The sequence below is a fragment of the Choloepus didactylus genome, chromosome 1, assembly GCF_015220235.1.
Source record: "Choloepus didactylus isolate mChoDid1 chromosome 1, mChoDid1.pri, whole genome shotgun sequence".
Classification (NCBI taxonomy): Eukaryota; Metazoa; Chordata; class Mammalia; order Pilosa; family Megalonychidae; genus Choloepus; species Choloepus didactylus.
The window spans coordinates 196849572-196864390 of NC_051307.1; the positions used below are offsets into that span (position 1 = coordinate 196849572).

General features: G+C 50.5%; 1 protein-coding gene across 2 annotated transcripts in view; it reads left to right on the forward strand.

Annotated features, from left to right (window-relative positions):
• The window catches only part of TCAIM (T cell activation inhibitor, mitochondrial), a 103393-nt gene that overhangs the window by 84637 nt on the left and 3937 nt on the right, over positions 1–14819 (forward strand). Inside the window, exon 12 of one of the 2 annotated variants that reach the window (XM_037848633.1) lies at positions 7244–7292. In XM_037848633.1, coding sequence (XP_037704561.1) covers positions 7244–7274 — 31 coding nt within the window. In that variant the 3' untranslated portion in view covers positions 7275–7292. Of the gene's footprint in view, positions 1–1641; positions 1752–7243; positions 7293–14819 lie in introns of those variants that run through there. The other variant, XM_037848632.1, reaches the window with a different exon arrangement.

Here is a 14819-nt window from a genome sequence, read left to right on the forward strand (position 1 = left end):
TGTAGAAGTTGCAGCAAGTTATCCAGAAGATGTAGTTGAGATAACTGATGAAGATGGCTACATTAAACAACTGATTTTCAATGTAGATGAAACCAGCCTTCTATTGGGAGAAGATGCCATCTAGGACTTTCATAACTAGAGAGGAGAAGTCAATGCCTAGCTTCACAGCTTCAAAGGACAGCTGACTCTTGTTAGGGGCTATATTAGGGTTCTCTAGGGAAACAGAACCAATAGGAAAGATCTGTAAATATGAGATTTATAAAAGTGTCTCACGCAACTGTGAAGATGCACAAGTCCAAATTCCCTAGGGCAGGATGCATGGGTCCAAATTCCACAGGCAGCTTGCAAGCCGGCAACTCCAAAGAAGGTCCTTGATGAACTCCCCAGGAGAGACTGGCTAGCTGAAGAAGGAATGAAAGCTCTCTCCTCTCCTTTAAAAGTCTTCAACTGATTGGATTAAATCCTGATTGTATTCTCTCATTGCAGAAGACACTGCCTTAGTGGATCGTAGATGTAATCAGCAACAGATGCAATCAATTGACTGATGATTTAATAAACCAGCCTTCTGGTTTATTAACCAGCCATGAAAAGTCCTTGCAGTAATGATTAGGCCAGTACTTGCTTGACCAGACAACTGGGCACCATCACCTGGCCAAGTTGACACATGAACCTAACCATCACAGGAGCTAATGCAACTGGTTTTTTTAAGTTGAAGCCAATGCTCATTTACCATTCTAAAAACCCTAGGGCCCTTAAGAATTATGCTAAATTTAGTCTGCCTGTGCTCTATAAATGGAACAACAAAGCCTAGATGACAGCACATTTGTGGACAACATGGTTTACTGAATATTTTAAGCCCATTGTTGAGACCAGGCTCAGAAAAAAAATTACTGCTCTTTGACAATGCACTTGATCACCCAAGATCTCTGATGGAGATGTACAATGAGATTAATGTTTGAATGCTGCTAACAAAACATCCATTCTGCAGCCCATGGATCAAGGAGTAATTTTGACTTTCAAGTGTTATTATTTAAGAAATGCATTTTGTAACACTATAGCTACCATAGATAGTGATTCCTCTAATGGATCTAGCAAAGCTAATTGAAAACTTTCTGGAAAGGGATTCACCATTCTGGATACCATTAAGAACATTCATGATTCAAGGGAAGAAATAAAAATATCAACATTAACATGAGTTTGGAAGAAGTTTATTCCAACCCTCATGGGTGACGTTGAGGGGTTCTAGACTTCACCAGAGGAAGTAACTGCAGATGTGGTAGAAATAGCAAGAGAACTACTAGAATTAGAAATGAAGCCTGAAGATGTGACTCAATTGCTGCAATCTCATGATAAAACTTTAATGGATGCAGACTTGCTTCTTATGGATGAGCAAAGAAAGTAATTTCTTGAAATGGAATCTACTGGTGAAAATGCTGTGAACATTGTTGAAATGACAACAAAGGGTTTAGAATATTACATAACTTAATTTAAAAAGTAGTGTCAGGGTTTGAGAGGATTGACTCCAATTTTGAAAGAAGTTCTGTAGGTAAGATGCTATCAAACATCGCATACTACAGAGAAATCTTTTGTGAAAGGAAAAGTTGATCAATACTGCAAACTTCATTGCTGTCTTATTTTCAGAAATTGCTGCAACCATCCCTACCTTCAGCGACCACTACCCCGATCAGTCAGCAGCCATCAACATTGAGGCAAGACCTTCCACCAGCAAAAATATTACAACTCGCTGAAGGCTCAGATGATCATTAGCATTTTTTTTAGTAATAAAGTATTTTTAATTAAGGTATGCACGTTGTTTTTAAGACATAATTCTATTGCATACTTAATAGACTACAGTTTAGCATGAATATAACTTTTACATGCACTAGAAAACCAAAAGACTCATGTGACTAACTTTATTGCAATACTTGCTTTATTGTGGTGGTTTGGAACCAAATCCACAATATCTCCGAGGTATGCCTGTACCTGCCTGCCTGTCAGCCCAAATCCTTCTTGGGAAGAGGAGAGGCCTATCATCTGCTGGCCAAAAAAGGGTCTGAGAGAAGAGGCAATAAAAGGTCCTGGATCCCCAAGTGGCAGGAAGAGTATTAGAAAGGGAGCAAGAGAACAAGCATCATCTATGGCTTGTTTTCCACGGCCCGTCTCCCGTTCCCATGCTGCATGGGTGTGCTTCCTCGCAATTGGGATCCACAAATTCCACCCACTCCCAGACTCTGCCTTGGGCTCCTTTTGTCAGTTTCTAGTCTATAGGACAAAAGATACTTGGTCCCAGACAATCACCCAAGACCACAGAGTTGCCAAACGTCAGGCCATCCTTTCAACATTGCAGTGGTACTTTCTATTGGTCACCATGGATGAGCTCATGGCAAAGCACTGTGACCTCCTGATCACTGCTCCTTCCTGACCCACTCCATGGCTCCACCAATCCCATGCTCCTATAAGGTTTCACTGCTTATTCCTATTCATAGAATTTCCTTTAACTGCAAATGGAATCTAAGAGTTCCATCTTCAGTCTTCTCCTCTCCCATCACTCAGGTCCATGCCCATAGCACCAGCCACCATCCCTGGATAAAGATGGTGCTCAGACTTATGTCTCTGTGTGGCCATCTCCCAAGCCCCCAGCCTGTATGCCCAGCACCTCTGAATGCTTCCGCCTAGATATTTTCTCAGCATTTCAAATCTAAACTTCTGAAATGCCCCTCATTGTCTTTCCCTCCTATTCTCCTTCTTTATTCCCCTCCTCTGGCAGTAAAGTCATTAACCAAAGGGTCTAATATTAGTTGTAATGGGAATCAATGAGCAGAGGCCTGAGCAGTCATAAAATCAATGTTTGTTGAGTACCTGCTCGGAGCCAGATACTGCATATAGGAGAGCACCTGCCGTGTTGGTCAGGATACCTTCCAGCTGTGCCTTCAGAGTGTAATGTGGCCTATACATTTTCTCCATTGTACAGTGTGGCACAATGATCACCCCACCCCCTTGAAGCCCACCCAGTGGTGGAAGATGGAAATGAATATCATTTAGGGATTTTTGATCCCACTTAAAAGTAGATACAGTTCAAGCTGGGTCTACAAGAAGACTATCTTTTTACTGTAGTCCTTGATGCTAACAACCAGATGTGTTCACTGACTCTGTGACTCAAAGAAACCCAGGCAACCCATCCAGAAAACAGGACATCTTTCTTGCCTCCTTTTGTCTCTACATCTATTCAGTTGGTCACCAGATCCTGTTGATTCATCTAAAAGTTCTTTCGATTCATCCTCCACCTCCTCTGCCCTAGGCCATACCATCCAGGGCAGGAATGGCTACACACCTAGGTGACAGGTAGGGGCTGTGATGGATAAGAAAAGTCAGGTTAGTGGAAATTGGGGATCACCGCCATGCCAAAAGCATCCAATTTATTAAAAATGCAATTGAAGACAAGAGTATGTTTGAAGAAGGGTAGATTTGGGTAATTCTGGCTGAGATAAAGTGACCAGATTTACCCTTCATCCTAAAAACAACTCAAAAATTGAATAAATTTACAAAAGAATTGTGGCAGAAGGGCTTGCCAGGCTGAGGATTTAGTAGGAACAAAAGCAAGGAAGCAAGAAAGACCCTGGATTCCCAAAGCCCCTAAAGCCTCCTCATGGGGCCTCCAGTTGGCCCTGTGGCTGTGACAGCCAGTCTCCTGACATTTGATGAAATCCCAGTTAACCCTTGCTTAACTTCCTGTCTCACCCTCGTACTCCCACTCCAGCCAAAGCAGGTCCATCCTGTGGTGCTGCCCCAAATGGATGGGGTACCTGGGTAGGCAGGGAGGCCAGGCAGCCCCATCAGCGAGGATGCAGAGGGGACACCTGGCTAACGGGGAGGCTGGAGTAGGTCACTCATGAAGCTTCCTGAAGCACCAGAGTCTATTCTGGGATTATAAGGGGGTGCCAACCCTCACCCTGTTGAGAAGAGTGTCCCCCTGTGCTTGTGGTTTGGAGCCCACCTGAAGGCAGACTGCGATGGAGAGGGTCCAGGCAAGGTCGCTACTGCCCTCCCCTGGATACTCTCCCCACTCCTTTACCCAGGGGCTTCCTACAGGCCCTTACCCAAGGTCTGCAACGGTCCTCCACCCCGTCTGCCTATGTCACCGCTCTTCCTGGATGGTCTAGAGCCTCCAGCTGAGCTCCCTGCTGTCCAGGCTGCCCATTATCCAAGCTGCCTGGTGTCCAACCTGCAAGGCTCACCAACACATCATCCAGAGCCTGCTCTACCAGAGGCCATGGAAGGGACTGAGCGTGGGCCCACTTTCTGCCCCAGGTGGCAGCAAGCACCCCGCATGGGCCCAGAAGTACCTGCTGAAGGGATCTGCCTGGCCTGTTGAATCCCTGCCAGGAAGGACTGGGGACCTTGCTGACCATCATCCTCTTTTGAAATGGTCTGTGGCCACCCAGCTCCAGTGCCCACATGGCCACCAGCCACTCCTGGGACCAAGGCCAACCCCTTCCTGAGGAGTGGGGGAGAGTTCCTGAGACCTGCTGGGAGGGCAGTGAACGCTCCACATTCCCTCAGGCCTCAAGCTGACTCAAAAGCTGGCTCCATGGGGGGCTCTAACCCGTTTCTGCTCAGAGTCCCCAGGCTGCCCTGCAAGGGCCGTGCCCTGAGCACTGCCCCAAGCCCACATGGACCCAGGTCAGCCCCCAGGGACAGCCGGCCAGGAGGTATGCCTCATCCTGGCTTGTTCCCACCTCTACCCCAGGAGGTCTCCTTTGGGCCCTGGCTGGAAAAGTGACTGTGCCGGTTTGAGTGTACTGTGTCCCCCAAATGCCATTATCTTTGTGGTCTTGTGTGGGGCGGAAGTTTTGTTGCTGGTTGGATTTGCTTGGAGTGTGCCCACCCAGCTGTGGGTGATGATTTCAATGAGATGTTCCCATGGAGGCGTGGCCCCACCCATTTGGGGTGGGCCTTGATCAGTGGAGCTATATAAATGAGCTGACTCAGAGAGAGGGAACGGAGTACAGCTGGGAGTGATGTTTTAAAGAGGAGCAAGCTTGCTAAAGAGGAGCGTCCTGGGAGAAAGCCGTTTTGAGGCCGGAGCTTTGGAGCAGATGCCGGCTGCCTTCCCAGCTAGCAGAGGTTTTCCGGATGCCATTGGCCATCCTCGGGTGAAGGTGCCCAGTTGCTGATGTGTTGCCTTGGACGCTTTGTGGCCTTAAGACTGTAACTGTGTAGCGAAATAAACCCCTGTTTTATAAAAGCCTATCCATCTCTGGTGTTTTGCATTCTGCAGCATTAGCAAACTAGAACAGTGACCTATTACTTTGGCACCAATAACAGAATTGGATTCTTCAATCCCGAAGAATTAAAAATAAAATATCAAGATGGTTTGGGAGGTAAAGGAAATTCTAGCAATTGTTCAATGTCAAAATCTAAATATAGTTTATGTTGTTTGAAAACATTTGGCATTTCCTATAAGAACCTGCAGAGAGTCCTGGGTGTTTCTGGAAGAGGTAGGTAGGTCCTGGCAGAGCATAAAGGTGGTAAAAGTGGTGACTGCCCTGGCCGGGGATGACTCAGAGGGTCCTTATAAGGGATGGCCAGACAAATATTCTCGAAGTTTCAAAAGCAAAAGCGGTTATTCCCAGTAAGGACGTTTTTCAGGTTGTAGGTGAGGGCCCCAGTGGTAGAAGGGCTTGGGGGAAACTGAGAGGCTGGAGGCTGACGGGCTGGTCCAGTGGGCCTGAATGTGGGTAGAGCCCCTCCCAGTGGAGAGATGGTGACATGGATTTCTGAGAATGGCGGGGAACTCAAGGCTCCAGCTCTAGCCAGGCCAGGGGTCAGGCTAGATGGGAAGGAGCTTCTGGAGCAAGCATCTTTCACTGAAGACCCAAGAGGGGGCAGAGCAGCAGACTTCTGTCCAGGTAAGCCAGGCGGCACCGAGGCACCAGGAGGAGTCCCCTGCACACCCCCATGGGGAGATGTGGGCCTCTCTTGCAGGGCCACAGTAGAAGCGGGAGAAGCAGCAGGTGGATCTGTCTTCAGTGCAGGGTAGGTGATTTCTCCAGTTATCTCATTTACCCAGAAAAATGTATCTAGAGGTCTCTTCCCCTGTCCAAATTGACCTCTAGGCATATCTAAAAGGGAGAAAATTGAGACAACACAGTGTATCTTCCCGTCTTCCAACACTGGGTGTGAAGGACCCTCGCCCTCCACCCACCCATTCCCCACAGCGTGGGTCAAAGGGAGTTGCCAGCACCTGGGCATCTAGAAAGCTAAGCCCATGCAGGACTGTCAGGGAGACAGATCCCAGGCATTTCAGAAATCTTCCTAGGATAAGGAGTAAGCCCATGTGGGGGCTCCAGAGGAAACCTAGGACTCTTTATTTCTTAATTGTCTTTCCCTGAATTTTTCACTTTAACCAAAGACCCTAAGAAATATACTTTACATCCTGACCTAGTTCAGATACATGTGACAATGTATGTGTATATGTATGTATGACAGTCTCAGAATATTATGTGCAACTCCCTCTGATATCTTCTAATTTTTTCTATGCAATTCAATTCTGTTATATTCCTTAAGAAAATGTTGGTTGCCATTCCCTAAACTAAATTTATAAAGAAAGCAATGATTCAGGACCTATAGTTTGAAAAACACTGTCTTAGATTAATAGGAGAAGGGAGCATGCTGGATCTGCAAATGGAGACAAAACGTTACTCTTGCAAATTTTGTATAAACCTATGGCCCCATAAAGATAGCCATGCTCTAATCCTCAGACCCTGTGACAGTTACATTCACGGCAAACGGGACTTTAAACTAGAGAGATTATCCTGGATTAGGCAGGTGGCCAATCTAATCACATAAACCCTTAAAAGCAGAGAACTTTTCTCTGGCTGGGCTCAGAGATGCAGCAGAATGAGAAGTGCAAGGGATTCTAAGTGTGAGGACTCGACCCACCTTTGCTGACTTGAATATGGAAAGGGCCGAGTGCAATCCCTGAAAAGGAAAATAATTGCCAACTAATTGAGTGAATCTGGAAGCGGATTTGAGGCCCCAGGCCTTAAAATAAGAGCTCAGGGTGGCCGAAACCTTGATTTCAGCCTTGTAAGACCCTAAGCAGAGTACCAGGCCAAGTCTGCCAGACTTCTGACCTGCAGGACTGTGAGATAACAAGTGGGGGTTGTTTTAAGCAACTAGGTATGCGGTGATTTGTTACAGCAGCGATAGGAAACTAACACACTGCGTGAACACATTGCAGGGCCAGTGCGGAAGAGCGGCCCCAAAGCTGAGGTTTCCTGAGCTTCAGGGTAAGTCTGTCTTTGATGTGTGTCCACTAGCAAGAGTGGAGAACTCTTCTTACCACTTCCTCTCTGCCAAACTTAATTGATTTGCTTTCTTAAAATGGACAGGGTGACAGTCGCCCCTGGGAAACATCAATGTATTTTACCCAGTTCATCAACCAGGTCAGTCATCAGTGGGCAAGGTCCAGACACCTGCAGGCTGGGTACAGCTCTGATTCGCCCTCGGGCAGAGTAAATCCCCCCACACCCCATAGTCCACATGGCCCTGGGAGAGTCAGCACCTCCTGCAGGAATTCCCACAAGTTGGGTGGCTTGAAGCAGGGGCAGGTGATGGACACAGAGAGGGAACTTAGGGGAACTAGCTGATACAGGAAAGGGCTGGCCAGGAACTGTTGTGAGGTGGGGGTGGGGGCCGCTGGACAGGGGTGCAGGGCAGGAAGCTCACCTGTTAGAAGGTTGTGATTTGGCTATGGAGGGAGCTTCAGGGGGAAGGTGGGACATTAGAAGGCTGGAGGCTCCTAGCAACCTGACCTTTATTGTGTAAATTGTTTCCCACCCTATCCCAGGTCAGATTCCGCTGGTGACCTCAGACCTCCCAGGGCAGCCCCTGCCACCTCAACCCCACACCTCTGTCGTATGTCATAACCCAACGTAGCAGTGTCCCTGGCTTCTGTCTTTGCCCTGCGCATAGCTCCTGACTTCTAGCAGCCCCGTAACACAGCTCCACAAAGATCAGCTTGGTTTTTTTCTATAACATAAATTTATAGACAAGTGGGCATGTCCTCCCTTGGCAGGGTTAGTTCATTTCCATAGAGAGATTTCAGGTTAGCAATTTCTCACCTCCACTCCATACTCAGCGGGGTTTGACCTACCCTGGGCATCACGCCTTTCCACGGCCTCATCTCGCATGAGATTCTGACCACCGAGAATCCTCCCAAAGCTGCCCCTGACCCGGGGCTGTCCCACCTTGCAGGACCCAGCAGCCACCGTGAGTCACTCGATGTGGCCCCATCGTCAGGTGGGAGGGGAAAGCAGTCCTCTAACTGACTCCAGCCCCTGGTCATGCTTTCTCCTCTTCTCACTGGCCTGGAGGTGCCCACCTGACACAGGCAGTTCATAAGCACTGCAGAATCTGTGATAAATTCACCTCTACACCTCCAGGTGTCTTCACCCGGAAGCCTCCACCGGCAGACCCCATCCCTGCCCCACATTGGCCTTAGCTGCCTCGAGTCTTCCCAGGGGCCGCTGCAGGCTGGTCCGTAGCCCACGTGACTCCTCACCCTGGCCCACTCCTTCCCTCCGACCCTGCAGTTGATTAGGTCCAAGTGAGCCTCCCTCTGCCAGTCCCCGCTTGAAGATCTCTGCCCACTCAGGAGCAGGTTTCCCCAGAAATATTAACTCATCTGATTCCCTCACCCCACCCGATCTTGGAAACTCAGGTTGCTGTGAATTGTACAAAGTGAAAAATTTTACTTCCAGCTCTTGATAAATGTGCCCTTGTGGGGGTTGTCTTCTAAGCATTTAAAAACCCAACCTTTGACACAACTTTGGGACGGTCTCCTTTCCTCCCCGGCTTTCCCTCACTCTTTCAGGGCCCCTCCCAAGGCCTCTGGGCAACAAACCCACACACTTCTAATACGTGCCAAATGTGAAGTGCAGCCTGAGCATCCCCAGGCACACGGGAACACCACAGTTCTGGGACATGGAAGATGCTGGGGGAACACCTTGTGAATAAGAAACAGAACCCCGTAACTCCGTGCTGCCCACCCTGCGAGCCTAGGAGTTCTGGAAGTTCCTTCTCAGACCATGCCCTTTGGACAAACTTTGCCCCAACTCACCATTTCAAAACCTTAGAAGGTGAGACTTCTGGGAGGGATGGCAGAGCAGGAGCTCCAGGACTCAGTCCTCCCACCAAAACAACAATTAAACAGGCAGAAACCGTCTGAAACAACTATTTTGAAACTCCAGAGGCCAGAACACTGTACAGTATCCAGGAAGAGTAGGAGGAAGAAGCTGATAAATTAAAGAACTGTACATTGCTCTGTCCACGCCATCCCCCACTCTCACAGCAGATCTCCGCGGGTCCAGTCCCTGGCTAGCTGCTGGTGACAGAAAGGGACATAAAAAATCCTCTTACCCAAGAACAGGGGTGGTACAGCCAGTGGCTGATCACTACTTCTGATTAGTGAGTTCTGATTGCTGGGTCCCAACTCTGAGGACAGCTATTATTTCAACCCCACTCCAACAACGGCTGCAGCCGCTACCTCCCTGGACAGGGGCAAGGGCGAAGTGGTAGAGACGTAAAGATGCAGCACTTCCTTGGGGCTGTGGGGGACACTTAGCTGAAGGGCTGCATTTGCTGGGCAGGCCAGGAAAACTCAGCTCTGGAGAGCCATCGCACAAGCTTTGGGAGCCCTTCCTGATTTCCTCCCCAGGCACTTTGGAGCCGGCCCGCACCCTCTTTGTTGGAAAAAATATTTGCAAATCATAAATCTGATAAGGAACTTGTATACAGACTACAAAGAGAACTCTTACAACTCAATGATAAAGGCAAATAACACAATTTAAAAATAAAGGATCTGAAAAATAAAGGATCTGAACAGACATTTCTCCAAAGAAGATCTACAAAGAGTCAAAAATACATAAAAACAAATGAAGTATTGATGCGTGCTACCACATGGATGAATCTAGAAAACATGATGCTAAGTAAAAGAAGTCAGTCACAAAGGACCTCATATTGTATGATTGCATTTATTTGAAAAGCCCAGAATTGGCAAATCTATAGAGACAGAAAGTGTTTGGGTGGTTGCTTACAGCTGGAAGGTGGGTGGGGTGCGGTGCAACAGGTACTGACTGCTAATAAGTACAAGTTTTCTTTTGGGGGTGATGAAAATGTTCTACAATGGATTTTTGTGATGGTTATACAACTCTTTCAATACCGTAAAAAAAACTTTAAAATTTACATTTTAAATAGGGGCATTCATTGCATGGGGATTATATCTCAACAAAGCAAAAAGAAGCTGATTTTCTTTCAGTGTTCACATGTCTTTCCAGGATAACCAGGACTAGGCACTTGCTATAGTCCCACACCCTGACCAGCCCAAAGGATATGAGTAAACACCCCTAAATCCCTCCTTGGGGGAAGAGGGGGAAAGACATATGTTGGAAGGAAAAACTGAGAAGATGCTGGTGCCCGGAGCAGAGTGAGAGCAGACTTGCTCCAGCCAGCAGTGAGCAGAATTCACACTTAATTTGATGCCTTGTCTTCCAGACAAAGGTGAAGCATATTTAGCTTAAAGAGTTTGACTTGCAAGTAGGGAGCTGATTTAAAGCCCGAAGAGGAATGGGAGAAAGGGGTTGATTTCTTTTTCTCCCAAAGTGATTATATGTGTGAGAAATACATCAAAGAGAGGAGAAAACAAGGGTGAATGTGTTTTTGAACCAAGAAATCCAGCACTAATTCTCAGTCCCACTCTGGGGCTGGGCTTGGTTCCTTACAGCTGTGTGACCCTGAGTGCTGGTGCCTGGTGCTCTAATATAAAATGGGGCAAAATCACTGTTAGAACAATGTTACAAGAGTAACCACCACCACCCCACCCACCCCTCAACATCTGCTCAGCCCGGGTGGTCGGGCCTGCCTCCTCCCTGGGCACCCTCCTGCTCCCTCTTACCCAAGCCGGGGCTGGACCGACAGGCTGGACCTCAGGTTCCCGGGTCCCGCCAGGGAAGAGAGGGGAGGAGGGTCCGAGGACGAGGGGAAGGAGGCAGCCGGGCCTGCTCCCTGGCCTGGACTCCGTGGCCTCTGCCTGCTTTAGGTCCCCCCAGCCCAGACCCCTGCAGGTGGCATCACGGGACCAGACGTTGGGGAGATACCCGGTGGCTCCTGTGTCTCCAGGCTCTCCGCGCCCACCCGGCCCAGAGTCCAGCAAGCCCATGCTGACTGCGGCGTGCGGTTGCGGGGCGCCCAGGGGAGGTGGGGGCGCAGAGAAGGCGGCGGGGCAGGGGATCGCGCGAGACCGGCGGCGCGCCGAGCCGTTGGTGCATTGCGCACGCGCGGGGTGAGGCCGGTTCCCATGCACCCGCCGTCCGCGGGCCCGCACGGCGCCTCCCCTGTGCGCTCAGGGCGGGGGCCACCCGCGTCCGCCCGCGTTTGGAAGGCCCGCGCCCCGCTGCACACCCCGGAGCCACGCTCCACGCCAACTCCCAGTCAAGTGGGGAACGTCCGGCGCCGCGTCCTCGCTGCTCACGCATGTTCCCGGTTCCGCGCCCAGCCCCTTTGCACGATTGGGTGAAGAGGCCGGAGAGGAAAGGACAGCCCAGGGGACACGAGTTGGGCAGCGTCCCGAGAATAAGGAGGGTTCCAGCCTCCTAGGCCAGGGCCCAACTCCCTCCTTGGACTTTGCTTTGGGAATGAGAGCCTCTAAGATCCCGGGGTCTCCCTGCCCACCCCGCCCCGTTAGTGCCGTTTAACACTGGTCATTACCCCTCCCCCACCACCCCCACACACACACTCACTGAGTTAAGGACCACAGAGGGAATCAGAGGAGGAGCAGATGCCCCAGAGCTGACAAGGGTGAAAGGATGAGGCTGGAGGCAGCTCTGCCAAGGGACAGTGGCATCCAGTCTCCAAGCAACATGCCTATAGCATGATGGGTCCAATAGCATGGGGAGGGGGAAGATGGCAGGCTGATGAGCAGGGGGATCCTCAGTGTTCCCAGGGCAACCCCAAGAGGACAGAGCCTGGGGTCCTGCCAGCCACCGCTCTGGGTAGCTGGAACTAGAGTGAGCACCCCTTCTCCTAGTGTGGAGGGAGCCACAGAGAGAAGGCTTCAGTTTCCTCCCCTATAAATCGGGGTTCTAGGAGTGGGTATTGGCCTTGTTTCTCCATTAATGACCCCCTTTGCTCTGAGACCCTGGGAAAATGATCTCTAGTCCCTGGAGGGTCTTCTGATTAGCAAGAAGCTTGAGGGTTGGGGGACCTGAGGACTCGGGGTACCGCAGAGCATGGCAGAACACTGGACCACGAGGCCAGGGTGAAAGGGCAAGACCAGGCTTTGTTGGAGCCTGGGCGCCCTCCTTTGGAACTGGACTTGCATCAGTTCCCTGGCGGTGGTGAGGATGTTTGTGAATGAACTGGACACCCAGGGGCCTTGGAGGCCAGAAGGGGACAGAGAAGCTTCTGATCGCCCCTGAACCCTGCAGGTCCAGCTTCATGAAGCCTCCTAGGGGAGAGAAGAGCAGCTGCCCTGATGACGCCGGACAAAGGAACGTGTCTTGTTTCACGGTTTTTCAGCCTGCGGCTGCAGTGCCACCACTGGCCACCAGGGGGAAGCAGCCTGCTCTTCCAGTGGTGCCCACTGTGCTTTGCTGGAGCTACTGGACCCAGAAAAGAGTCATCCAGTGGTCATTCTAATTATCCCCCTGCCTCAAATCCAACTGGCACCTCCTGTTAGCATCCATCTTGACAATCTGTGCTGGTAAGCGGCAGGGAGGGGGCTCCTAGACTCTCTCATTCATTCATCAGCCATGCCCTGAGCACTCATCCCATGCCAGCTGCCAGGTTAGGCCCTGGGTGCTGTGCTGAAAAAAACCCACCTGGTCCTCCCTCCAGGAGCTCACAGTCTGGACAACGAGATGGACAAACAGGAAAACAAATACATGTGAAAGAAAAGGGTAAGTGCTGCAGTGAAAGTAAATAAGGGTGCCATGAGGGGAGGACCGGGGCCACTAGTTAGAGGGTCCGAAAGGCCTTTCTGGGGTGACAGTAATGCTGTGGCCAGACCTAGAAGAGGGAGCCGGGGAGAGGGCACAACTGGTGCAGAGACTCGGAGCCTAGCAACCTCTGAGTTGGTTCGAAAGGGGCCAGTGCAGCGGGAGTGAGCTCGGGAGGAAGGCCAGGCTGGGTGCCAACGTGAACCCTAAACCTTGTGGCTTACAACAACAGACTGTATTACCTCATGGTTTCTGTGGACCAGGAAACCGGGCTTGGCCTGAGGTGGGGGCTTCAGTCTCAACTGAGTCACCGTGGGGGAGGCGCTGCCTCCAAGCTCACCCAGGTGTGACTGGCAATGTGGTTTCATGGGAGCTTTTCAGCCATGGCCTCAGGTCCTCTCAGGCTGGGTTCCTTGCCAAAAGAGACTCTCCATGGGACAGCTCATAACCTCGCAACTTGCTTCCCCAGAGCCAGGGATCTAAAAGACAGCAGCAAGACAGCAGTCCCATGATTTGGTAACTAAATCTTGGAAGTGACACCCCAACATTTTCGCCCTATTCTGTTGGTTAGAAGCGAATCACTGAGTCCAGTTCTCACTCCAGCAGAGGGGATCACACAAGGGTGTGTGAAGAGGAGGTAGAGGTCTTTGGGAGCCATCGGCCACCGTGCAAGCTGCCCGTCAGGCAGCTGAGATGAGATAGTAGAGTCTGATTCAAAATATAATGGGAGGCCATTGTAGGGTTTCATGCCAGAGGGGGATGAGGGCACGAGAGGAAGCTGCTCTCCTGAGATCACACCCCTAGAACACAGCCCACATGACTGCCTCCCTTCTTGTAATTCCTCTGAGTTTGTGCATTAGCCTGAACCGGCCCATGGGCTTTAGAAGTGTTCTCTCATGTACACTTGATGATCCCCATCGTGTAGGTGGGACTGACAGGAGGAGACTTAGGAGGCTCTGACAGATGCAGTGACTTGTCCAGGGTCACAGACCTGGTAAGGAGGAGCCAGGTCTGAATCCAGCTCTTTCTCCTCAAAGCTGGGGCTCTGGCTGCCTCGGGCCTCCCACAGGAGCTATGGGGAGGGCTGTGTGGCTTTCCAGTTAAGGAGAGAACATAGGGAGGAGATGAGCAGTCAGAACCCAGAGGGGGTCCCAAGGATGGGATCCCAGGAAGCAACCTCACATCCTTGGGGATAGATCTCTATAAAACTAGGAACCCTGGTAACCAGGCACCCACATTCCAGAGACAGCCACATACCCAAGCTCACTTGAGCAGAGAGGCCCCAGCGAAAAAGAGGTTTTCTTGTTGTATCCCCCTTTCCCGAGCCTCTGGCTCAGGAAATCCAGAAATGAAAGCCATTTCTCCAGGTTCTGATGTTAGCTCAGCCCTCACTTTCAAAGTCATTTTTGGGGAGGTACTCAAAGGTAACCAAAGGTGGCCCAGGTAGGCGAATCTAGACAGGCCTCCACTGGGAACCCACCTGGTCAGCCCCACACCTCTTCTCCATCCCTATGTGTGCATGTGGTGGGAAGAGGGTGACACGATGGGAGAACTGTCCCAGGTAGGAGCAGGTATTGGGGCTTGGATGCCATATGGGCCCATCATGTTCACATCCCAGGTCATGGCTGACAGGGCAGAAAGGGGATTCAGAACCCATCTGCCCAGATGTTAATCACAAGCCCTGCAGCAATCATCATGTTTCTGCCCAGGGTGGAGATTTGTGCCTGATCTCCCCAGGAGCTTGTGCAGGGTCATCCCCAATCAGCTATGGTCAGGCAGGCCCTGATGCCTCCTGGCTTGACTGCCAGGCACTCTTTGCAG